Here is a 24,193-nt window from a genome sequence, read left to right on the forward strand (position 1 = left end):
CCTGCGGGCCCCGCGGGCTGCTGGCGGCCGCCCCGATGCCCGGCGGGGCGGAGCCGCTCTGCGCGCTGGGCGGCGGCGACGGGCGGCTGCTCGTGTTCGCCCTGAGCGGCCCCGAGCGCCCCGCCAGGCTGAGGCCGTTCGAGGGACCCGTGCTGGGGCTCAGCTGGGCCGCCCGGCCCGGACCGTCCCTCGGCCCCGCCGCCCTCGTGGTCTCCGGCCCCGGCGGGACCGTGCTCTGGATGGATGTTACCTGCAGCCCCGGGCAGGTGCCTGCGGTGCGGCTCATGGGGCGCTACCGGCTGCCACCCTGCAAGCAGCGCTGGCACACCTGTGCCGCCTTCCTGCCCCAGGGAGGGCTGCTGCTGTGTGGGGACCGCCGCGGCTCCCTGCTCCTCTTCCCCTGTGGCAGCAGCAGCTCTGATGGCACCGACACAGGTACCCTGGGCAGCGAGGGCACTGCGAGCCAGTCGGAGCCCTCCTGCTTGTTACACAGCGAGGCTGTGCCCATCGAGAACCCTCTATTCGTGCTCTTTGGGCTGCATGGCAAGACAGGGGTCACCTCAGTGACCTGCCGTGGGGACTACATCTATAGCACAGGCCGGGACGGCTGCTACCGGCAGCTCTGTCTGCGGGACCAGCAGCTGGAGGTGCTGCAGAAGCACCGGCCCCGCAAAGGGCTGCAGTGGATTGAGGAGCTGCGTTTCATGCCCAGCGGGGACCTGCTGGTGCTGGGCTTCCACGCCGACAACTTTGTGGTGTGGAGCACAAGGAGCGGGGTGAACCTGCACTGTGTGCCCTGTGGTGGAGGGCACCGCTCCTGGAGCTACCACAGCAGCCCTGAGGCCGATGCCTTTGCTTTCATCAAGCGTGGGGACGTGATGCTGTACCACAGCGAGGCCGAGCCCTGTGAGCAGCGGGTGCTGCTGGCGTCCCTGCATGGCCGCGAGATCACCTGCGTGCGGCACCTGGGGGCCGTGCGGGCGCCTGGATGCCGCCCCATTAATGTCTTCATCACCGGCAGCGAGGACACCACGGCGTGCGTGCTGACACTCAGTGAGCTGACGCGTGCAGCGGTGCCCCTCACCAGGCTCAGCGACCACATCTCCAGTGTCAGGGCGCTGGCCTTGGCCGGCACTGTGCTGCCTAACGGCACCCAGCTCTGCTCCTTGCTGTTCTCAGCTGGTGGCCGCGCACAGATTGAGTGCTATCGGCTGCAGTGCGCTGCGGATCTGGAGGCTGAGAGCATGGTGAGCTGCCAGGTCACTCACATCGCCTCCCACCGGCTGGATGAGCACTGGGACCGCATGAAGAACAGGCACAAGCTTGTCAAGATGGACCCGGAGACGAGGTGATGCTCGATGGCTGCCTGAGCCTTTGAGGGGATTTTGACTCAGTCCTTCTTCTCAGAACCCCCAGAGTGTTCAGAGCTGTGTCATGTGCTGAGTTCATGCTGCTGCCCCCCCTGTCCTCCTACACGACAGCAGGTGCCGGGGGGGCATGCAGCAAGCATTCTATGTTTGCCCAGGTACATGTCCCTCTCAGTCGTATGCGGAACCAACAGCAAGCAGCTGCCCGTGCCCTGTACGTTCCTGGTAGCTGCATGCAGCGATGGATCAGTCCGGTGAGCAGTCAGCATGGGGCTTAGCTGCCTAGAGGTGCCAGCTCTGAGCAGGAGTAGGGTGGTACCTTGCAGTAAGGCACCTCTTTCTCCCAGGATCAGTTGCATCTCCCTCTGCCCAGGCTCTTTGTGCTGCTGGAGGCTGCCCAGAAGCTGCTGCTCGTGGCAGAGTCGTTCCACCACCAGCGCTGTGTGCTGAAAGTGGAGGCATTCCTGCACACGTGGGCAGAGGAGGAGAGGTGAGCCCTGGGCAAGATACTGGGAGGGAAGCATTCATCCTTGTGATGCCTGCGCAACAAGAAAGAGTGATGGTAGTGGAGCTGGTGAAGGGAGGGAGGAAGTTGGGGCCATCCTTTCTGCTTGCCCTGGGTATCAGCATGGGGCTGGAGGCTGCCCAACATCTTCCTTCCAGGAAGCACTTCCTGTGTAGTGCAGCCACTGACGGCAGCGTTGCCTTCTGGGACATCACCAGTACCATCGCAGATGCAACAGATGCCCTGCAGCACTCAGAGGGAGAGATGCAGCCATTGGGTGGGTACAGCTATGGGCAGGGAGGCTGTGCCAGCAGCTCTATGCACTGCTGTCCTGACCGAGCCTCTCCTTCCAGCCCTGGCCACCCCGCTGCTCACTGTCGTGGCTCACAGCTGCGGGGTGAACAGCCTGCACATCCAGGAGCTGCCCAAGGGACAGTTCCTGGTGGCCAGTGGCAGTGATGATGGCTCCATCCACGTCTGCCTGCTGGAGGTGACACAGGACGGTGATGAGGCCGAACCAGAAACCTGCTTGCGCATCCTGGAGCGCGTGGCGAGGCCGTGCAGCCACGCCGCTCACGTGACGGGGATCAGAGTGCTGCGGCCGGACCTGGTGCTCTCTGCCTCCGTGGACCAGCGGCTGACACTGTGGAGGCTGAGCTGGGACAGCCTGGAGGAGCTGAGCACCACCTTCTTCTATGTGCCCGACCTGGCGGAGCTGGACTGCTGGGAGGTGGCAGAGGCAGGTGGGGAGCGGTGTTGGTATTGCGTGCTCTGTGGGCAGGGCCTGGAGCTCCTGCGCTGTGCTGCCCTGGACACCCACTGCAAGCTCCAGTCACAGGGTGCTGTCCGGTAAAGGGGTGTAGTAAAATCCCTGCTCCCCATCTGCATGGGGACAATGAGAGCAAAGGAACGTCCCAGCACACTGCTCCAGGTGCCCTGTGTGTGTGCAGTGATGCAGCTGTGCTGTCCTCCTCGAGGAGGATGGACATCCCTCTGTCCCACAGGGAGAGCCAGAGCTCTCCACATGCTCGGAAGATTGAGGGCAGCAGGAGGCCAAGAAAGGTACAGAGCTGCTGGGGAACAGAGGGCTGCAGCACACTGTTTGTTGTGCCCCACTAGGCCAGCCCTATCAGAGCAGTCCTTCAATGCCTTCGTCAGGCTGGCAGGGTTGTTCCTGTGCAGCAGCAGACCTGCAGGCAGCCAAGGCACAGTAAGGATAAGAAGCTGTACACAGCCTTCGGCCAGAAAGGCTGGACTGTGCTATTGGAACATGGGGCTGCTTGCAAGCACTGCTTAACCTTGCTCCTGCAGCAAGGTACTCCCACTCCTGTGCACAGCACAGACCTTTCTAATACTCATCTTTCCCTCCCCCTCCTCAGTTATCACTGCTAGGTCAGACACAGCATTTGTCCAGCAATAAATGTATTCAGCCCTAATGTTAGGAGTTGGCACAAGGCAGGACAGCAGCCTTGAGGCTCAGGAGCTCTCTGCCAGCACAGAGCTCCCCTTCAATAAACAGCTTTGAGGGAACAGATTGGTGCCTGGCTTTATGGGTGCCTCAGTCTCTTGTGCTTCCTTCCTTTGTGGGCACCGAGGAGGAGGAGCCGCACAGTGAGATTCAGATGGACCCCAACTCCCAGTCTCTGACCAACAAGCAGCCCAGTGCCTGGCCTGGGAGGAAGTACCCTGTTCTGCCCCTTGTAGCACTGCTGTTTGTCACTCTGTGGCAACAGTCCTTAGTGGTGGCTCAGATCTGGCTGAGAGGAGGGAGGTGCAGAGTTGCCAGGGCACTATGGAACATGTCCCTCACTGCTCCCAGCAGCTGGAGGCGTGCAAACATCTGGTCAAAGAGGTGAGGGAATGGCTCCTGCAAGGAGAAAGGCGGTGAGGTGGCGGTTCTATTTCTTGACCTTGTTGTTTCTGCTCTCCTTCATATCCTGTTGCTGCAAAGCTGGCATCTTACCAGCATCCAGGAGCAGCCCCCCAGTAAATAGCCTGGAACATTTGACTCACCCCGAGAATGTGAACCCGGTTGTAGTAGGAGCTGAAATCCATGCTGAGCTGGATCAGGAACTTGCACACCTGCAACACAGACAGCTTGGGCTGATGCTGCATGGTCTGGCCAGTCTGGGGCCATCCTGCACAGCAGGAATAGCAGTGAGGGCATTACCATCTCTTCCCAGGAACACCCCTCAGCACTCTGCAGAAGAGCAGCCCTAATCTGGGCTAGCACTGTTGGTGCTACAGGTGCTTTGGCACACAGCACTTACTGCCTCTGTGTTCGCTGTGACCCGGAGCCCCTTGCTGGGTGGGGGCAGCTGTGCTGCTTGCTGCAAGACTTCTGGGAAGGGCAAGAGGTAGTTGAAGAGGAGGAGCCATTCACCCTGTGAAAGGATTATGCCTGTCAGAGAGGGCCAGAAGCATCCATCCCCCAGAGCCAAGGGCACACTGCTTTCCACAGACCCTGTCCCTCAGCACTCACTTCTTCCCGGAGGCAGGAGAAGTTCAGTTCTGATGCTGGTGGCAGAGGTGGGTATGTGCCTGCAAAAGTGGTGAGACTGTGGTTGCGGCCAGGGAAGCCTTTGTGACTGCAGGTATGAGGAACAGCTGTTAGAGGTGGAAGACAAGCAGGGCCAGTGCTCACCTCGCTCTACAGCCCGCTGGTATGTGTCAAAGAGCGTGGCCAGCCGGGCACAGTTGTACATCACAAAGGCACCACTCTTGGTTCCCTTTGTAGAAATGCTGCTGTCCTCCAGGTCCAGGGTGATCTGAGGGCAGAGACAACCTGCAGTCCAGGCTGCTTGGCCCAGGGCCATTCCTGGTGCATCCCTGTGTCTCCTGCTGGGGGAGCAGTACCTTCCCATCAGGTGAAGTGTGGCCACCAGCGTGCTGAGCACCATGCCCTGCTGGGGCTGACAGGCACAGCCTACCAGGATATCAGCCCAGACATTGTGATTTACCCTGAGAAAAACCACTCCCAGACTGAGCTTGGGGTGGCCAAAGTCCATTCAGTGCCTCCTCACACCCAGTGCTACTTGTCCCTCTGCTCCCACCAATCTCCCAACTGTGCCATGATCCACAACTCCCTGAGCAGTACTGCTTGCCTGCCTCCCACTACGCTGCAGCTCTGGGCTGTTCTACCTGGCTCCGGTGGGCAGTGCTCAGCATCTCAAACCTGATGGCAGCCACTGTCAGGATATCAATAACCTCAGTCCAGGCCTCGTCTGCAGAGAGAACACAGGATGGAGGAAGCTGTGTGGTACTGTGTGCCTGCCATTTCCAAAGCCCCAGGTAGGAAAACCCACTGCAGTGAGGGGGCTCTGCTGAAGCTGGTGTATGGGCACCTCCCCAGCCCCGACCTCCCCCCTCCACAGCCTGCAGAGCAAACCCTCACCTTGTGCAAGCTCCCCATATTTCATGACAGAGGCTTCATACATCTGGCGTTTCCTGAGCCTGGGAGGAACACACAGTCACTGCTAAGCAGGCTGCATGGGGCATCATTCCTTCTACAACAGAAAGCTGGCCAACCAAGGGCACACAAATCCTGCCTGGAGCAGGACAGAGACAGCAACACTGCTGCTGGCAGTAATGAAGAAGCATTGTTGAAGTCCTCCAGAAAAAACCCCAAGGTTTAGAGAAGCAGAAGAGAGAGACACACTAGGACTGCTGCCTGTAGGGCCAAACAGAGCACAGGCAAGACATGCAGACATGCAGCATGGCATGGCAAGGCAGGCTCCTTGCTCAGTACCAACTTACTGAAAGTAATGGTCTGCACTGATGGGGGATAAGGGGTTTGTCACCTTCACTGGTCCACAGACAAGGTGCTTCTGAAAGAGAGGAAGTGCTAGGTGAAAGAAGCTCCTTTGTAATGTAGTGCAGGAAAAACTGTGCCTACAGAGCTACCAGGAAACTGTTCACATCCTGGGAATGGGTACCACAGGAAAAGAGGAACCCAGAGTTAGAGGCTACTAAAACAGCACTGCATTAGTTAAAGACTGTCGTTTTCTAGCTGTGTCCTGCAGTTTTCTCCTATCCCCCCTTCTTTAATGCTAAAATCCCAAGGAAATTGGATGCCAAAGGGAAGGGAAGACTCATAAAGGCACAAGGCTGGGCCTCAGCATTCACTACAGGTGCTAAAGATGGGCTGACGCATGAACCACAGTGCAAAGTGTAGGAGTTCCTCACCTGCAAATCCATGCTGGCTCCTGGATCCAAAATCCTCCATAACAGATCCATTTGCTGCTGCTGGAATTCCTCCTCGCAGCTCACTATGTGCACCACACTGCAGCAGCTCCCCTGGCACACTGCCTGCAGCACAGCACAGCAACAAGTTCAAACACTGACAGGAGAGAGAGAAAGCAGCAGGCGGCACCAGGGGGTCACTCACCATGCCCTGCAGCACAGCTTGCTGCAGTTCAGCCAGGGACTGCAGCTTCTCCTCTGTCACTGAAAGAAGGGAGGGCACTCAGTGGGACAAGGGGCTTATTCCATACCATATGGATCTGTCCCAGGCTGCCTCCATTTCTGGCTCAAACCAGAGGAGAAGGAGGAAGCAATTTGCTTCTGTCCCTTACTCTCCGTAAAAACAACGGGAACAAAGAACCCGGCCCACTTGCAGCCTTTCTCCCCTGCTATCATCAGCAATACTCCATGTGTGACTCACCAAGGAGGACTCCCAGGTTGGGGTCATAGCCTTCCAGGCCCTGCTGCTCCACATAGCTCTTCAGGTGTACTTTACAAATGATGTCCTCAGGCGGTGAGGCCACACCTGGCCCCCTTTCAGAATGTGTGGCATAGTGGCACTGGCTGAGAGATTGCTTCAAGGCTGACAGAGTCTCAGGGCTGGCTGTGCTGCTGGAAGGCCATTCCACACGGAGCTGCTGCAGGACCTCCTGGCTCCGCTTGTCGGTGACAGCAGGCACCAGGAACGTGCTGAGCCTGCGGGAGTGTGAGATTTGGGCACGGGCCGGGGAGCACGGGCCGGGCAGGAGGCGAGGGCAGGGCGCTCACCCTTGGGCACGCAGCAGCTGGGCCAAGTGGTCAGCGAGCAGCACGGGGCGCAGGCGGCGGGGCGTCAGGCCTCCGGGGCACCGCAGGGCCGGACAGTGCAGCACCACCGCCGCCTGCGGGCCGGGTAGGGGGGCGGGACCAGGGCCGGGCTGGGGGCCCAGCAAGCGCCGGAAGGCCTCGCAGCGCCGCAGCCGCACCTCCAGCCCCGCCGCCGTCTGCCGGCAGCCGCGCACCGCCAGCACCCCCGGGCCGCCCAGCGCCGTCACGGCCGCGACGACATCGGAGGGCACCTACGAGTTGGAGCGGTGGTCAGCACACCGCCCGGCCCCGCCCCCCCGCCGCGGCCTGCTGCCGGCCTACCGACCTGCCCCCCGGCGAAGGCGGCCCCGAGCGCAGCCCGCGGCGCCAGAAAGTCGCGGTGCCGCAGGTTGCGGGCGCTGCTCTCCTTCACCCAGAGAGACGCGGGCCGCCCCAGCGCCACGTTCAGCGCCCGGAGCGTCGCCGCCAGCCCCGGCCGGTCCTCGCCCGTCTCCATAGCAGCCCGGCCGCCGCTTCCGGTGAGAGGGAAGAGGTGACGTCACCGACGCGTCGCCCACGTGGGTGCGGCCGGAGGAGCGCAGCCGCCATGTTGAGCGCGGCGCCCCCGGCGCCCCCGGGCCGCCATCTTGGGCGCGGGCGGCCATCTTGGAGGAGCCGCCATGCTGTGTGTGGCGAGCGAGGGGCCGCCCGTGTCTGAGCCGGGGGTGGGCGCACGTGCCGGCTACAGCCGCGCTCCGCGAGGCGCTCCGTGCCGCGTCACCGAGCCGGTGTCACCGCTGCGCCGTCACGGCGGAGCGTCGTGTCGATGTCGTCGTACCCTGGGCCGCCCTCGGCCCAGAGCCGTGCTGTGCCCGCAGGGAAACACGGCAGCGCATCCCGGGGCCGCACCGTGCCCGACGCTCAGCCCGAGCCGCGGGGCGACGCGAGGGCAAAGCGTGGCCCGGCAGCGCCGCCCCACTGCTGCGGCACGGAGGGGATGGCGGGGCCGGGACGGGACGGGGGCGCGGCGCACGTGGCTGCACGGGGGAAGCCGCGCCTCGTGAGCGGCTGTGGCCGGGCCCCGTGGCGCAGGGCGATGGCGGCCGTTGGATCGCGGTGTCCCGCGGCGCTGCTCCGGGCTCAGTCTCACTTCCCTCCCGCCGGGGCCGCGTGCCACCCCGCAGGGCCCACAGGGCTGTTTTGCTGGTATCCAGGAAGCACCCAAACCCCTTGGCGGCGCGTGTCCCCCCTCCTTCCCTCCCTGCGGGGGGGGCCGTTCTGCCCGCAGGCCCAAACCGGTTTCTCCAGGGCTCACGTTCTTCTGTTTCCCTCGTTGCAGGCGCCCTCAGGGACCTGGCGGCTCCTCATTGCTTTCCAGGGGGCTGAGAGCCAGAGCGCTGTATGGATGGAGCCCCAGGCAGTCCCCGAGGTGGGGTGCTCCCTGCACCACCCACAGCCAAGAGGTGATCTGAGAACTGCTGCTCACACAGACCAACTGCTGACTGTCCGCAGGGCAGGAGCCACCGGGGACCCCTGCCCGGGGGGTTGCAGCCCTCAGAGCCATTTGCTGGGGCTGGCAAAGCAGGATTGGGGCTGGCTCCCTCACTGTGGCCCAGCACTTGGTTGCACTGTCCCTGCCTGGCTCCTTGAAGCAGGGGCAGAGGGCTCCTGGAACAGCCCAGGGGGACTCGGAAGTGCAGAAAGAGCTTAGGACAGACACGACATCCCCGATGGCTCTCTGGCTGCGTGCTCAGCGGGAGTGATCGTGTCATTCCAAAGCTGTCTCTCTCCAAGGGCCAGATCCTGCTCTCCCGCTGCCCATCAGCACTGGGCTGCATGGGAGGGTGGTGGCACACAGCTGGTGCAGCATTCTGTGTCCCAGTGCGGGCAGCCAAATCCCCGCAGCCAGCCAGGGCCCCGCAGACAGGCAGCTCATCCCCAGGAAGCAAGCTGCTGTCTTTAGGAGCATGAGAACATGGGGAACCCCCGGCTGTGGTGCGTGGGGCTGAGCCACGATGCTGCCTGCTGTGCTCCATCGCGCAGGGCCCGGAGCAGCGGCGGCTGAGGCGGAGGCGCGGGTAACGAAATCCCAGGGCAGCTGGGCGCAGCGGGGACAGCTGCTTTTGGGATTCCGTTGCCCGTGCCGGCGCTGCAGAGGGACGGACGCAGGGGCCGTTGCTGCCCACCTACAGGACGAGGGAGAGAGGCCGACTTACCAGGGTGCCGTGGGGAGGGCCGTGAGGAAATGGCTCCCAGCAAAGCCCCGGTGGGGCTATGGCGTGTGGTGCCACCGGAGCAGCCCCGGAAACCCGAGCTGGCCCCGAGGGAGGACACCTGCGCTGGGGGTGCCGGAGATGGGCACGTCGCAGCCCCCGCTGCTGCCCGCTCTGTGTCACCGCTCAGCGCAGAGCGCCCGGGGAATCCCACCCGGGGTGCGTGAGGCCCCGCGGCAGAGCGGCTCGGTGACCGACAGCGGCACAGCTCGTGGCACCTGCCCGGGGCTGGCACAGTGTGGGTGTCCCTCCGAGTCACCCAATGCCCCCGTCCCCCGCTCAGCCCAAACAGAGGGGGGAACCGTGGAGCCCGCGGCAGTGCGCGGTCAGCGCCGCGGGGGCGATGCGGGGTTCCCCCAGCCCACGCGTGGGCACAACTCTGCTCGCACGGCTGCAGCCCGGCGGCACTGCCCCGTTCCTGCGATCCCGCGGCCCCGTGGCGAAGCGCCGCGGATTTTCGGCCGCCCACGAGGGACCACCGCGGGGCCGCCCCGACGCCGCTCACCTCCGCACGGCGGCACCCGCAGCTCCGGCGCGGCCGCTCCGTGGTGTCCCCGGCGGCGCGGGGCTCGGGGACCCCCGGACGGAGCGGGACTCCGCGTCCACCCCTTCGCGGCGGTGCCGCCCGCTTCCCCTTCCCGACGCTGCCGGTTTCGCTTTTGCTCCGCAGCCGGGGCCAAAGCCCGCCCCGGGCGGACCCAGCACCGGCGGAGCCTCCCGCCGCTCCGGGAACTCCCCGCAGCCCGGCGCAGGGCAGACCCCGCGGGACCCCGACCCACGCCGCGGTGCGGGGCCGCGCCGCCCGCCGAGCCCTCCGCGTGCGCCCTCCGCGTCCCTCCCCCCCGGCTCGGGGCGCACCGAGCGCGCCCCGCAGGTGCCGGTCGCATAGGATGGAGCGGGGCACGGTCCCGCCGCCCTCGCGCCGCCTCCGCGAGCTCCCCGCGGCCCCGAACCCGCGCGTGGAGCCGGGGTGCGTCGGCAGCATCGGCGGCGGCCGCGAGGGGGCGCCCTGCAGGGCTGCGCGACGCTTCCGGGAGCGGCGGAGCCATGGCGGCGGCGGCGCTGCGGCGGTTGGGCCGTGCGGTTCCGCGGGTCATCACAGGGTGCGGGGTGGTGCGGGCCGTGGGGCTCCGTGGACGGGGGGGGTCCCGGCACGGGCACACCGGGCTGAGCCGCCGGTCCCGTAGGGCGCCGCGCCGTGGGCACCGCCTGACGCAGTCGGACGACGAGATGTACCAGCGGACGCGGGTGACGGTGCTGCAGCCCGAGAGCCCCAACACCGCCTTCATCGAGGGCTACAGCAGCCGCGGGTTCAGCATCAGCGGCACCGTGGTGGTCGGCCCCTGTGCCGTGCTGCCCCGCGCCATCCTCCAGTGGAACGTGAGTGCGGGAGCGGGCAGGGATGGGTTGGGGACCGGGCCGCCCCGCTGAGCGCCGCGCTGTGCTTGCAGGTCGGATCACACCGAGACATCTCGCTGCAGAGCCTGTCGCTGTTCCGCCTGCTGGAGCCGCGGATAGGTACGGCACGACACGGGGCGGAGATGGGGATGGGACCCCCGCTCGGGGCTCCCTCCGGGCACCGCGGCAGCGCAGGAGCCTGCCTGCCTCTGTGCCACCTCTGCGCCTCGTTGCAGAGATCCTGGTGCTGGGCACAGGGGACAGAGTAGAGCAGCTCCATCCCGCCGTGCTGAGGCAGATGCGGCTGTGCGGGATCGCCGTGGAGGTGCAGGACACGGTGAGGAGGGGTCCCGCCCCGTGGCCGCCGTCCCTCTGCACGCAGTGACCCGTTGCACCGTCCCTCTCCTTTCGCAGCCCAACGCGTGTGCCACCTTCAACTTCCTGACAAGCGAGAAGCGCCTGACAGCCGCCGGCCTCATCCCCCCGCGGGGCACCAACACGGAGCTCCCGGCGCTGCCCTTTGCCACGGACTGAGTGCTTCTGTCCTCTCCCACCCGCAGCACCGGGGCTGCCCCACACCGAGCGCCGGGCGGAGAGACGCTGCAGGATGGGCAGTCGGAGCCCAGCTGCTGGCTGAGTGCTGCCTCTCGGCTGTGGAGCACTGTACGGCCGTGCTTGGGGGCTGCACAAGGAGAATACACATAAATCAGAAGTACAAAGCAATTACGGAGTGGTTAACGCTCAGCAAAGGTGGGCTGTGATGAGCTATTAGGCTTGGTGTGCTCATCACCCTGCAGAGCTGGCCAGGGGCTGTGGATCGAGGGCAGCAGCTCCTTGGGTTAGGTGTGAGGTGTCAGGGCTGCCTCCTGGCAGCAGCACCTCACCTGCCCCGGGCTCTGCTCTGGGGTTTGTGGCTCCCTGCTGAGCCCTGAGCTGCTGCAGGATGCTGTGGTGCTTGCCCTCCTCCCTGCAGGTGAATGGGTGCTTGGCTGCCATGTAATTCCAGGTTCTGGTTTTAGCATATGCAAGTCTAAGTCGACATGACCGTGCTACAGAGGTGTGCTTTCAGGCAGCGTTAGCAACAGAAGCGCTGTTGTTCACTACACACCTATATGCAGGAGCAGTGCTCATCTTTAGCTGGGGGCAGAGTGTTGATCTAGGTGTAAAATACCTCCAGCACCCAGTGCTGTGCTGCAAGCTACCCTGACCAGGCAAGGGTTGTTTCTGTGGGCAGTCATGCAGAAAAGCAAACTTCTGCAGCATTCATAAGCCCACAAGCTGTTGTTTGATTGTGAGCCCGTGTTTGAGTTCATTGTCCACGTGCCTTCCAGGAAACAAGTGGCTCGTTATGCCCCTGTAAGCACTCCAGTGCCACAGGCTCCCATGGCAGCCTCCAGCCTGGGCTGCTGCTTGGGGTGCAGGCAGAGTGCCTGCAGGTGGGAGGTGTTCTGGGATGTTTAGGGGAGGCCACAAAGAGGAGAAATACTGTGTTGTGGAGAACACCAAGCATGCAAACACAGGGCAGCTCAATGTGCTTGCTCAGGTGCATGCCTGTCTGCATACATGTGCACCAGCACCTACATGTTTGTCACTGCACCAACAAACTGCTGCCTGGCTGCTAGCTCTGGCAGCTCCTCACAGTGGCCGATGGTGATACACATTTGTTTTTCCTGCCCAGGGGCCACTCATTTTCTGCTCGAGCCAGGTTGGTTTGCTCACACGAGCTACCTCAGCCATAAAGCACTCACTGAAGGGGCTGTCCCTTCCCCACTTTCCCCGACACACCGGTCCTTTTGGGGCCATCACAGCTCCCCCGGCGGCCGTGTAACATGGTGTAAGATCCAGCACCTCAGTAAAACTCTCCTGGAGCTGTGATAGGCCCCAGGACTTCCAAACACTATTTTTTTTAATTAAAAAAAAAAAAAAAAAAAGCAAAACAAAACATTTCTGCACTCTGCTCCCTTCCTCTGTCTTCACCTCTTCTGCTCAGCCCCCGTTCCTGCACTCTTGAAAACATGCAGGCAGAGGACAGCAGCAAAAGATGAGAATAAGAGGGCAGGACAGAGGGAAGGGCTGACTGGACACATCAACTACACATCTTTTCCTCTTTTATTGTAAAACACAGCCAACACATACGAGGCTTCAGGCACCAGCCCAGGAGCATGGTTCCTGGGTGGCTCGTGGACCCTCGAAGGTGGGGATAAAGCAGCCAACAGATACAGGGAGCTCCAGGCAGCCCACAGAGAAATGGCACTTCTGCAGCAAGAGCAGCTCCCATCGGGGGTAGCGTGAGGCCAAGTGGCACAACGACAGACACAGAGGGGCCTCTTTCAGAAGAGACGTTTCTCATACCTGCGAGGACAAAAGCAAAACGGCCCTTTTACTGACACATCTGACCACGGAAAGGGGCCACAAAGCAGCTAGGAGCAGCTGCCAGCCAGGAGCACTTACGAATGGAGGCCGTGAACCCCTCCTTCCACCTGGGCAGATGTTGTCCTCTTCTCAAACTTCAGCTCTCCCGAGTACATCATGGCTCTGAGGAGGAAGGACAGGAAGTCACGTGCCAGCCAGAGCCCAGGGCAGAGTGCTCTGCTGAGTTCAGCCAGAGCAGCTGGGATGAGGCAGGCAGCAATTCCTTCAGCTGCGCTGCTCAGAGCCAGGTAACCCCGTGATGCTTCAGGCCCAGCCAACAAGTTCACGAGAAGCCACGCTCCTGCACCTCTGGAGCTGGCAGATGTACCACCCAGTGCCTAATGGAGACAAGGGCTACAGCAAGGCAGCAGTTTGGGCACAGCCTGCCCAGAGACCCCAGAGAGCAGCACCGTGGCCTAACCCAAGCACAGGTGCAGGTGAGCACTCACCGGACTTGGGTCAGGCTCTTGGCACCAATATCCTGACAGGAATGCTGGATCCCAGCAATCAGGTATGGAATGAACTTGTGGATAGAGCCTTTGTCCTGCACTGCGCCAGAGACCCCCTGGGCCACCTTGATTTTGTCTGTCTCGCTGCATGGGAGCAGAAACAAGAAAATCTGTGAATCAGAGATCCCAAGAACTTGATCTGCTGCCCCAAAGCACCATCTCTTACCTGAAATACCGGTTCTGGCTACCCAAGTTCTTGTCCATGGCATCTAGTGAGCCCATGCCACGGTATTTCTTCAGCCTAATTCCATCCGAGAAGAAGTACTCGCCTGGGGCCTCCGTGGTGGCAGCCAGGAGAGAGCCCATCATCACTAGTGCAAGAGATCACCAAGGGCAGCAGGTCAGCAGCAGGAAGGCTGCGGCTGCCAAAATCCTCAGTGACAGCACGCAGCTCCTGAACCGTGCTGGTCCCTTGTGCTCACAGCCTCCTGCTCTTGTGCCAAGTCTGACGCCATATGGAGCCTCCCGTGGCACCCCGTGCACAACTCAGCTGCTCTGTGCTCTGCTCACCTGTGGAAGCACCGAGTGCGAGGGCCTTGGCGATGTGTCCAACTGTCTGAATCCCTCCGTCTGCAATCACCGGGACGCCAAACCTCCTGGCATATTCGGACACCTTGTACACAGCCGTGGCCTGGGGGCGGCCGCATGCCAGCACTACAGGTGGGGAGAGAGCAGGAAGAGAGTCAGCTCCCACACAGCACCGCTTCCCCACCCCAGCAGGCCCTGTAGACTTCCAGCACACACATGCCCCAGTACTCAGGAACCCACAAATCCCTGGGGGCTCCTTCCCTGGGCCGAGTTTCAAAGGAGCACACGTCTGGGAGATACCTGCTGGGACATCCTCGTGGCCCTCAGCTCTGCAGGCTGGGGATGATCTTGGGACTGGGCCCTTTGATGGAACGCCGGGGCTGAGCCAATGCTCGAGGCTCATAGAGGATGGACAGGGAGCTTGGGAAGGAAGCGGAGTGGACTGCAAATGCTCCTCTCTTGAGCATCCCTAGCATGGGCCATGTCCCACCGCTCGCCCCTTTCTAGCAGTGCCAGACCCCTTCTCTGTATACCCAGCAGCTGCCCACTGTGCCTCCTGCATGCAGAGGCAGCTGGCTGGGAGACAGTCAATACGCGTAGCTATGTACAGATATATTGTTAGATATACACACGCCTGCACACACACACACACACACACACACACACACAAACATGCAGCAGTGGAAAAGGAAGTGGGCAGGATGATCAGATGGCTCACAGGAAATAATGTCTGTTCCTGCCCTGCAATGCAGCCAGAATTCTGTCACTTTTAGCTGCCCCACAGGAGGGAAGTTATTAGCTCCAGATTTACCTGCACTTCCCAGTTGCTAGCAGTTAGAGACTTCCCACTGAGCTTGGAAGGCTTGAGGGAAGATCAGCACAGGGCATGTCTTGTAACACATTTGTCAGGCATGCAAGTATGCCAATAAGCTTCTTTCACCAAGACTTCCCCACAATTAACCGGAAGCCTTTTCGCCAATCACAGTTAGTCTGATACAGCAGATAAGATTATGGACATGCAGGATTAGTACTTCAGAGTGCAAAATCCAGGTGTGGTTTAGCCTGCTGGCAGCAGCACTGGCAGCACACCTCCCTGGCAGATGTGCCAAGGCCGAGAGGCTGTGATCGCTCTGTTCCCAGGGCTCAGCAGCAGCTGCTGAGAGAGGGAAGCCAGGTAGAGGTCATGAAAGAACTGATTTGAACGGAACAAAACTCTGCATTAAGCTAGGGCTCAGCCAGCCAGGGAGGTCTGCCAGGTCCAACATGAACGCCGTTAGTCTTAAAGAGGTGGTCTCACTTGGTAGCACGCCGCTAAAGGCCACGTTGAGGCTGCAAGGGAAGAGCTCAATGGAGAGAAGCAAGTCACTTGGGAGGGCCTAAAGCCTGACACCTACAGGATCGTGCCAGGAAAAAGGGCCTGCAAAAACTTCCCACCAGCAACCAGAGACCAGCCCTTTAAGGAACCACTTGGCTCGGGGCTCCTGGGAGCATCACGCCGTTCCCAATGTCCCAGAGCCCAGCACCACAGATTCCAAGTGTAAGGCTTCCAAAGCAGGGTTCAGAGCACACACACACCAAGTAGTCAGGGTGAGGGTTTGTCTTTTTAGTGTTTCTGCAAAAGGTGGCCCTAAAAGATCAACCGCTAGAGAAAACCTTCCAGGATCTTCGACAGAAACCTCTTTCCCATCGAGGTGTTTCAAAACAGAAAGGGCAAAAACCAAGGGTTACCATGGCTGTCTGCTCAATCCAGTAGTATCAGAGAAGTACAGAGCCAAGCTGCACCCTGTGCTGGGCAGGAGTGAGCCCCTTCTCTCCCCACAAGAATCAGGCATTCGTGGGGAGAGACGTGCTTCTGGTACACAGCTGTAACATGCTGTTACGTCCCTTTGTAACCCTGGGGGAGTCAGCTTCAAGTCAAGCTCAGCCAGTGCATAACTTCCCCACAGCCGGGCCCAGATTTGGAGCAGGACTGAGGACTGCTCAGGGATCATCTCCCAGGGTTGGACTACCAGGTGCTTGCCTGGCTAGGGATCCAGCCAGGAGGCTCAGCCAGGCTCCTGAACTGGCTTTTGGCCTGAATGCCCCTTGTTTTGACAGTTCAGACCCTGCTTTAGGAATTCAGAAAGGCTTCTCCGCTTCAATTTCAGATTCAAAACCAGTATCCAAAGCCACAAAACCCCAAGTGCATCTACAGCTAAATTATTCTCAAACAAGCAGTAGGGCCATGTGCAGCCAAATAAGGGTCCTGCTTCAAGACACATAATTAGGGTTGGGAACAGGGCAAGTGACTTACTATAGGTGCCCGTGACAGTAGAAGGGCATTTGGGGCTGTGGGACTTTAGGTCTGGAGGGATCTTTGGAGCAGCTAAACAAAAACAAACACATATATTTTAGAGACAGAAGAACAGCAGCAGAACAAAGGACCCCAGCAGTGACCTGCTACTAGGCAGAGCATACGGTGTGGGACAGAGCTGACCTTGCAAATCCTGCCTACTCTGAGCCAAGCCACAAGCCAGTTCCAAGCCAGCCAGGCTGGCTGTGCACAGTGCGTGCTCACCTTACCCCAGCAGTCATCCAGGGAGGTAAACCCATCAATCCCCAGAACCATAGTTCTTGCCATAACAGGGCCAAAAGCCTGGGGAGCTGTGCTTAAAGAGCTCAGCAACCCTGTCTGCTGCACAAAGTGGCATGTTCTAGCTCTGCTCTGCTCCTTCCCCCAAGCCAGCACCCAACCCGACCTCCTGCAGCACCCCCAGAGATGTTCACCACGCTGCAGAGCAGTGTGCCTTGCTCAGTTCTCTGCCTTGGGGCAGAGCAGGACACGCACATCTCAGTTCCGCTCCTGCTGTGGGAGCATCAGCCCAATGCTGGCTGTGAGGCACAGAATCCCCGCAGCCACAGCTCCCCAGCAGGCAAAGCAAAGACAGTCCAGGTCCAGGGCAGCTCAGATGTTCCACACTGGAAATGGCAGAGCACTAACACAACATCTCCATCTGTCTGCCATCTCCCACGGCAAGGACTGAGGAGCAGAGCAGAGAGGCTGTGCTCGCAGGCTGCAGTGCCACAGTGCCGCACCACCCCCTCTGCACCTCATCTGTCAGAATCAGAACATGAGGACTGAGCCTGGCCACAAAGCAGGCGTTAGGGATGCTCCTTCTGCGCCTCTTAGCTAAGGGAGACACTGCCTCTGCCCAGCACAAGCTCTCTCTAACTGCAGAGACAACAGCCAGAAACCCTTCTTCAGCCTGGAAATTGCAGAAAGGCACGGAGCCCAGCAGACCAAAACTCAACTGCCACGCACGCTAGTGCCAGAGGGAAAGGGAGCACGGGCAGCCTGGTGCATTAACCCACTGTCACTGCTGCTTCTGTCAGCACGGAACAAAGAGCAGGGGAGCCCCTCTCGCCGCAGGGCTGCCTGCCAAGCCCACCCTGCCCCACACCAGTGGCTCCCTTGGGCAAAGCCGCGCGTGCCACACCTGCTCTACTCAGTCTCAGTCAGTACTGGGAAATGCCTTTGCTGCTGCTGCAACCTCAAAGGTTTGACCCCAGTGATGAGATGTCCTGGGCAAAGGAGGTGGAAGACTGCTTGCTGTGAGACACAGCTGTTACGATGGGAGAAGTTTGTCCCGGCTGCACTGCTTTTAGCAGAGTACCTCTACTGACCAGATGTCTTCAGTCTATTTGGGAGACAGCTGATCTCTCTCACCTTCCTGCGTGATGCAGATGGAGCCACTGCCCATCCCGACTCTCAGGGCATCGACCCCTGCGTCAATGAGGTTCTTGGCCTGAGCAGCGGTCACAACTGTGGGGAGCAGAAACTGGTTTGAAAAGGGAGAAGCAGATTTGTGCATGATGCTGCTCTGCCCTGGTGCTTGCCCCTGTGGCTGCACACTTCCCCTACCCAGAGCTCCAGGTGGGCACTTGTGCCAGAGCCACCTGCCCACTGCTACCTGCAAAAGCAGGAGTTAAGGGTCCCAGCCATGCTCAGATGAGATGACACTGGTTCACCAGGTCCTCATACCCAAGGGCCAAGGTAGCAGAGGACACTACGTAATGCCAAACACTCTCTGGGCCACACCGAGCAGTGAGGGCAGAGCACAGCTTAAGAGCAGCACCAGTAACACTCTAACCAGGTAACAACAGGGACTGCTGTACTTTGCAGTCAAAAGGCAGAGAAAGTCCCCACTGGACTGTCACATAAAGCAATATTCATTGTTATTAACCAAAAATTTGTGTGCAAAAGAGAATAATGTGGAATGGGCTACCAAGTACTGCAGTGCACTGCGCTGCAGAACAAAGGTTTCAGAAATACCTGCAACAGTGGCAGCAGCAGGATACTGCTCAGCACCTGCAGAGTGCTGCTGCTCTGTTCCACAAGTCAGATGAAACCATTAAGTTCAAACATTTACCAACAGGTTCACTTCACATTGCTCTCAGACATGAGATTTAAATATTGGCTAGTCCTGTGTAGGGCCAGGAGTTGGATCTGATGATCCTTGCAGGTCCCTTCTAACTCAGGCTATTCTATGATTCCATGATTTCATTCACGTCCTTGCAGCTCCCTCTATGTCTAAGGGAGCAAACATACTTTAGAAACAAGAACTCTTCAATACATGCCTACCATTTCCTCCAATAACTTGTAGGCTGGGGTATTTCTCCTTAATATATTTAATCATATTGATCTGGAAGATGGAGTTCCCCTGAGAGGAATCCTGCAACAAGAAGAAAAACAATTTCAACTGGAATTTCTGTAAAAGATTGTAAGTACAGCTCTGGAAGAAACTCAGATCTTCGCTCTGCTAACACAGATCTCTGAGAACTTGCTAAGTAGGCAGAATAACACCCAAACTGTGCACAGAACCAGAGCAGTAACGTACCTCCCTGTGCAAGGTAGTTCATCATAAAGACATCAGTAATATCCTTCCCACTTCAATCCCACAGCTCCCCTACTTATCACCAGTAGGCAACAAGCAGCACATCTGGCTGCACATAAGAACCAGCTGCTCTACCAACAGGACACGGTTTGCCTTGTCTCAGACTGCAGGTGAAACAGAAAGGCAGGAGGCATGCATCTCTCTCTATTACGCAGCAGAACAGCCCAAATACCAGATGTCAACCACCTCACGATCAGGCCATGCTGACCGTCAGTGACCCAGGCACCTGGCAGTGCTGGTTAAACATTTCCAGCTGCAGCACAGCTCAGCCATGCCCTCAGAGCACAGCAGACCTGCAGGCTAACAATCGATGAGAAAAAAACCTGGAAACACCAGCACTGACCATTGTGCCTGAAAGCTGTAAGAGCAGAGGTGGAGCACCTTGGCAGTATCTGCCATGCTGCTGTTCCACTGCCAGGGGATCTTCAGATCAGATCTCACCCACCCCAGTCTCTCCAGCCTGCAGCAGCTCACCAGCACAACTGCATCCACTCCAGCCTGCACAAGGAGGTCCAGCCGGTACTTGTCGTCTTCGTGTGTCCCGATAGCAGCACCACACAGCAGCTGCTTCTTGGAGTCCTTAGAAGCCAGAGGGTAGTCGCGGTTCTTCTTGAGATCGGTGCGGGCAATTATTGCCACCAGCTCGTCATCCTCGTTAACAATTGGCAGCTTGCCTTGAGAGAAACAGAGAACATTCCTGCAGACAGACAGCAGCCTGGAGCCACGTGGCAGGGCAGCAGCAGAAGGCCCTGCTACAAGGTGCTGACCCAGAGCTGCATTATCAAACCTGTCTTGGCTTACAACAGATACCCCCTGCTTCCTGGCAATGTGGCTAGCACAACCAATGATAAGGCAAACATCCAGAGTATGTAAGCAGGCTGCTCAGTATCAACTTCCCTCCTTCCTCCTCCTCTCTGGTGCCCGGGTGCAGGAACACCCATTAACAGGGTGATCATGGCCATCAGCATTATCAAAGCCCAGCTGCTGGGCTGACAGGATGCACTGATACCCGCAGTGGCACTGGGATCACATCTATAAAATCAAGCAGCAGCACGCCCTAAGTGGGCCAGAACTGCAGCTGGATGGCAAACCCCACTATTTCCTTCCCCGGGGCCAGGGATACTTTCCACCATCAGCTGCTTCCTCAGAGGAGCGAGTGGCTCATGTTCTTTTAAGTACAGTCTGAGTCTGGATTACAACTACTGAACTTGACCTGATCTGCAGAGGGCCCAAACGATGAAAAATCTGTGTAACAGAGAATTCTAGGAGTTCAAGTCAAACTATCAAACCCTAAAGGAGCTGAACTGGTTGCCAAAACACAAAGGCCAGGATACAAAACAGAAGAGGTGTGGCAGGACAGCCAGGCACTCTCCTGGTTGCCAAGAATCCCCCAGCTTCAAACAGATCTGGGATGAACACACGTGAACTCCACCCCTGGCACAGGGCTCAGGGCACTCTCCCTGCTGTCCTCCCCTTGTGGCACGTGGCCTTTCCATGGTCCACCCACTTACAGATGATCTGCTCACATTCCCCCCCTGCTCCTCCCAGACCTGCGCTCCCACCGCTCTGTTGCATCACAGACATTCACATGTACCTTTTTTACTTCTTTGCAGAATTTCATTTGCTTCTTTCAACATGACACCATCTGGGGCCACGACCAGATCCTCCCGCTTTGTCATGATCTGGTGGGAGGGAGAAGACAGAAAGTCATCAGAACTCCTTCGCACGGATCTGAAAATACTGAGCCCTTCTGCCCACGTTAAATGCTCCACAGCGCAGTGGGAGTGCTCTGCAGACAAAGGATCCCACAGCACAGCAACACACCTCCAGCAACACCCAGGAACAGCCTCCAATGCTCCCCATGTGAGCAGCAGCCAGATGGGATCTGTCACTCAGCCCCCAAACCCATCGGTGCAGTGAATACAAGAGTTGGCAGAGGGCCTCAGCAAGCCAAGGGAGAGCACCTGCAAGCAACAACTCTCAGGTGACCCTCAATAAGATGTCACCCAAACCAACAGCCTCCTCTTTAAGGGCACAGGCAAATAAGGGCTGGAGATGCTTCCAGAACTGCTTGCTGCTCTGGCAGAAATGCTGTGTCCAGCCCTGCGTGCAGCCAGCAGCCCCAGCACACAGCTCTGCAAGGGCTCTGCTCAGAATAGCGAGCTGCTGGGAAGGTCAATGGGGCAAAGGAGTCACTCGAATCCAAACAAACACGTTCACCCACACTCACTATGACAAACAAACATCAAAACACAGCAGCAGAAAAGCAAGGGGCAACGGGCACAGCTGGAACGCAGGCATATTTGATGTGGGACATGGAAAACAGCTTTCACCGTGACTGTGGCCAAACACCAGAAGAGCAGCTGAGAAGCAGTCAGACTTCCGTCCCTTGGAGACAGACAGCCCCGAGCAACCTGCAGCAGCTGAACAACAAGCAGAGGGCTGGGGAGACCACCCGGCCCCTTCCCACCCCAGTGATCCCAAAGTTCACATGTGATGTTCTCACAAAAGGTTACTCGGGAAGGCCAGATAAAGCTGAAAAGGAAGACTGAACCTCGAGGAAGGTCAATTAGTTGCATGCGAAAGAAATGATAAAATACTTTAGCTATTCATACCATAAGAACAGACATTTTGCATCAGGGAGGATATTCACCCTGCCTACATTCACCTAAAATCCTGTCTCTGACAAAATCCACCTCTCAGAAAAAGCCCGAAACATCACAGAAGCATCCTGTGGGACCCACAAGAGACCACTGTGTTTATCTGATAGCAACAAATGGGCTGGCAAGACCACTGCTGGGCCGCAAACATGGCAAGATCTAGGAGATCATTCATTGCCTTCACCAACAGCAGTGAGCTTCCAACTGCACAGTGCTCAATGAGCCACACAAAGCATAAGCAGAGGTTCTCTTCAGGTTCTTCTGAATGGGTCAGCATTGCATCAAAGGGCCAGGCACGCTTTTAGAGCCTGCTCCTGTTGCAGGACTCTTGTTACGGGTATTTATAGGAGATTTAAAAGCTAACAAGGATGAGCATGTGACAACAAGTTTGTTCACCAAGAGCTAATAATAGTCCTGAGCCAAGAGCAGCGGATGGCCCCGAGGCACCACTGGTGTAACCCACCGTGGTGTACAGTTACACAGCTCAAGTGACACAAACAGCCAACCTAACAGGAATCAACACCAGCATTGCAGAGAATGTGTTCCTGCAAGAAGGGAGTCTGAGAGTGCAGCGTTATAAAAGGCAACTTATTCATCTTCATGCTCAGAGTGTTATTCTAAAAAAGTGAGTAGTCAAGACGAGGCGTGAAGAGAAAGGCAGGCCAGGAAAGGAAGGCTGGCAGGCTTGCTGGGCACAGTTGTTGCAACCCCAGCCCACACCAGAATGGGACAGCAGCAGCAAGCAAGAACACTGGGAACTCCTGCACCAACGGAAAGCACCAGCTGCAGAGAGGATGGTTTCCACAATACAGAGGAAGTAAATGGAGGAGATGCTCAGCCCTAGACAAGACTGACTTGGCAGAACTAACACAGAGCCTGCTACCTCCTTCTGACACAGCCTCTCACAGCCAAGCTCTGATCCCTCCCCTTTGCACAAGGGCTTCCTAGCATAACACATCTAGCAGGTGCTCACCTCACCCAGGGGCAAGTCGTGCTCTGACTCCTTTAGGAAGTCGATGTCTCGAGATGAGATGATGCCAACCAGCTTGCCCCCCATCTTCCCGTTGTCTGTAATGGGAATCCCACAGAATCCATGACGAGCTTTGGCTTCAAACACATCTCGCACTCTGTCGTTGGGGCTCAGCACTACAGGGTCTGTGATGAATCCTTGCTCGTATTTCTGAAAAGAGAGAGGCTCAGCAGATAGGCTGAGCAACACCTGGCAGACAGTGTCCAGGCACAAAGGTCTGCAGCCTCCCAGCCTGGCCAGATGCTCATCACCAGGATGCAAAACAGCACTAAAGCTCACTTACATCACATTAGATTTGAAGGAGTTCCCAGCCTGACCTCCTGGCTGAAATTAAGGGCAACATCCCCACCCACATTTTAAAACCCCCACTGAGCTCGACATAATGTACAACAAAAGCAGGAGATCTGTGCAGGCAACCACACCAACACCACCCCTCTGAAAAGATCCAGCACACACTGCAATCTCATCTTGCAGCTGCAGCTCCTCTCCCAGCTCTCCAGCAGGCTGGAAGGGCTCCAGACCTAAACCATCCTGCAGGTCTGTATGGCCACGTGCAAGGTGCTGCAATGCGTCGGGGCAACCCTTGCTCCACCACCCGCCCCAAACACCCTGCTGCTCACCTTCACCTTCCGCACCTCGTTGGCCTGGAACTCAGGGGTGCAGTTATGGTGGATGAAGCCGATTCCCCCTGTGAGCTGAAGACACAGGGGCAGATGAGAGCTGCGGGTGAAGGGGCATGGCCCTTCCCTAGGGGACCGACCGGTGGATGCAGAGAGGACCCTCCCTAGGGGACTGACAGATGGACGCAGAGAGAGAGGCCCTTCCCTATGGGACCGACAGGAGGATGCGCAGCGCTGCCTGGGGCACAGCAGCCTGGGGATGAGCACAGGATCGGCCCCTCCCCGCTGCTCTAGAGGGCGACGGGGCGAAGCAGATTGCCCGCAGGAGCTCCAGAGGGCTCTCCAGGTGCCCGAGAGGCCCACGCCATGCTGCCCCCAGCATCCCCCGGGGCGGCGGCGCGGCGCAGTGCGGGCAGGGCGGGCACTCACCGCCATAGCGATGGCCATGCCGGCCTCGGTCACCGTGTCCATGGGCGAGGAGACGAGCGGAGTCTTCAGGGTGATCCGCTTGGTCAGCGCCGAGGTCAGGTCCTGCGTGCCGAGAGAGCGGCGGTGAGCGGCGCGGGCCCCCCTCGACCCCCATCCCGCCCCCCTGCACTCACCACCTGGTCCGCCGTGAAGTCGATGTACCCGGGCAGGATGAGAAAATCGCTGCGGGAACGAAAAGGAGAGGCCTCAGCTCCGGGCCCGACGCCCGCCCCGCGCCCCCCGCCTCGGGGCCCCGCTCCCTCACTTGTAGGTGAGCCCATCCCCGCAGCTGAAGAGCTGCTGCGCCGTCAGCCCGTCGTCGGGCACGTAGCCGGTGCCGCCGCTGATGAGGTAGTCCGCCATGCCGCCCCGCGCCGCCCGCTCCACCCCGCCCGCACACGCGGCCCTACGGCGGCCGGCGGGGATCGCGCGGCGCCGCCCCCACAGCAGCGAGAGCGCGG

At 59.2% G+C, this 24,193-nt stretch overlaps 4 protein-coding genes across 5 annotated transcripts; 2 read left to right on the plus strand and 2 right to left on the minus strand.

Moving 5' to 3' along the window:
- Positions 1 to 35: 35 nt before the first annotated feature.
- Positions 36 to 3,406, plus strand: WDR6 (WD repeat domain 6). Its single transcript, XM_042891787.1, has 5 exons — positions 36 to 1,348; positions 1,526 to 1,621; positions 1,741 to 1,857; positions 2,031 to 2,149; positions 2,226 to 3,406. Exons 1-5 carry the CDS (start codon positions 36 to 38, stop codon positions 2,723 to 2,725), a joined length of 2,145 nt encoding a protein of 714 aa, XP_042747721.1. The 3' UTR covers positions 2,726 to 3,406.
- Positions 3,278 to 7,417, minus strand: DALRD3 (DALR anticodon binding domain containing 3). Its single transcript, XM_042891788.1, has 13 exons — positions 7,247 to 7,417; positions 6,883 to 7,172; positions 6,536 to 6,810; positions 6,260 to 6,318; positions 6,058 to 6,180; positions 5,629 to 5,699; positions 5,267 to 5,325; positions 5,014 to 5,096; positions 4,517 to 4,640; positions 4,355 to 4,413; positions 4,143 to 4,256; positions 3,886 to 3,954; positions 3,278 to 3,739 (listed from the first exon to the last, which is right to left on the minus strand). The coding sequence occupies exons 1-13, from the start codon at positions 7,415 to 7,417 to the stop codon at positions 3,620 to 3,622; spliced, it is 1,617 nt and encodes a 538-aa protein (XP_042747722.1). The 3' UTR covers positions 3,278 to 3,619.
- A 2,801-nt stretch (positions 7,418 to 10,218) lies between these two features.
- Positions 10,219 to 11,294, plus strand: NDUFAF3 (NADH:ubiquinone oxidoreductase complex assembly factor 3). Its single transcript, XM_042891786.1, has 5 exons — positions 10,219 to 10,276; positions 10,361 to 10,553; positions 10,625 to 10,691; positions 10,808 to 10,908; positions 10,986 to 11,294. Exons 1-5 carry the CDS (start codon positions 10,221 to 10,223, stop codon positions 11,103 to 11,105), a joined length of 537 nt encoding a protein of 178 aa, XP_042747720.1. The 5' UTR covers positions 10,219 to 10,220; the 3' UTR covers positions 11,106 to 11,294.
- A 1,368-nt stretch (positions 11,295 to 12,662) lies between these two features.
- On the minus strand, positions 12,663 to 24,110 carry IMPDH2 (inosine monophosphate dehydrogenase 2). 2 transcript variants are annotated; one of them, XM_042891784.1, is made up of 15 exons: positions 23,998 to 24,110; positions 23,867 to 23,915; positions 23,694 to 23,795; positions 23,265 to 23,339; positions 22,588 to 22,794; positions 20,549 to 20,636; positions 19,429 to 19,628; positions 18,642 to 18,732; positions 17,727 to 17,822; positions 16,314 to 16,385; positions 14,003 to 14,146; positions 13,659 to 13,803; positions 13,433 to 13,576; positions 13,023 to 13,106; positions 12,663 to 12,923 (listed from the first exon to the last, which is right to left on the minus strand). In XM_042891784.1, exons 1-15 carry the CDS (start codon positions 24,093 to 24,095, stop codon positions 12,902 to 12,904), a joined length of 1,617 nt encoding a protein of 538 aa, XP_042747718.1. In that variant the 5' UTR covers positions 24,096 to 24,110; the 3' UTR covers positions 12,663 to 12,901. The 2 variants fall into 2 exon arrangements, with proteins under 2 accessions (XP_042747718.1, XP_042747719.1); XM_042891785.1 differs by lacking the exon at positions 16,314 to 16,385.
- Positions 24,111 to 24,193: the final 83 nt, after the last annotated feature.

This window comes from Lagopus leucura, unplaced genomic scaffold, assembly GCF_019238085.1.
Source record: "Lagopus leucura isolate 7727_CA_CO unplaced genomic scaffold, USGS_WTPT01 103-11_obj-0_obj, whole genome shotgun sequence".
In the NCBI taxonomy this organism is placed as follows: domain Eukaryota; kingdom Metazoa; phylum Chordata; class Aves; order Galliformes; family Phasianidae; genus Lagopus; species Lagopus leucura.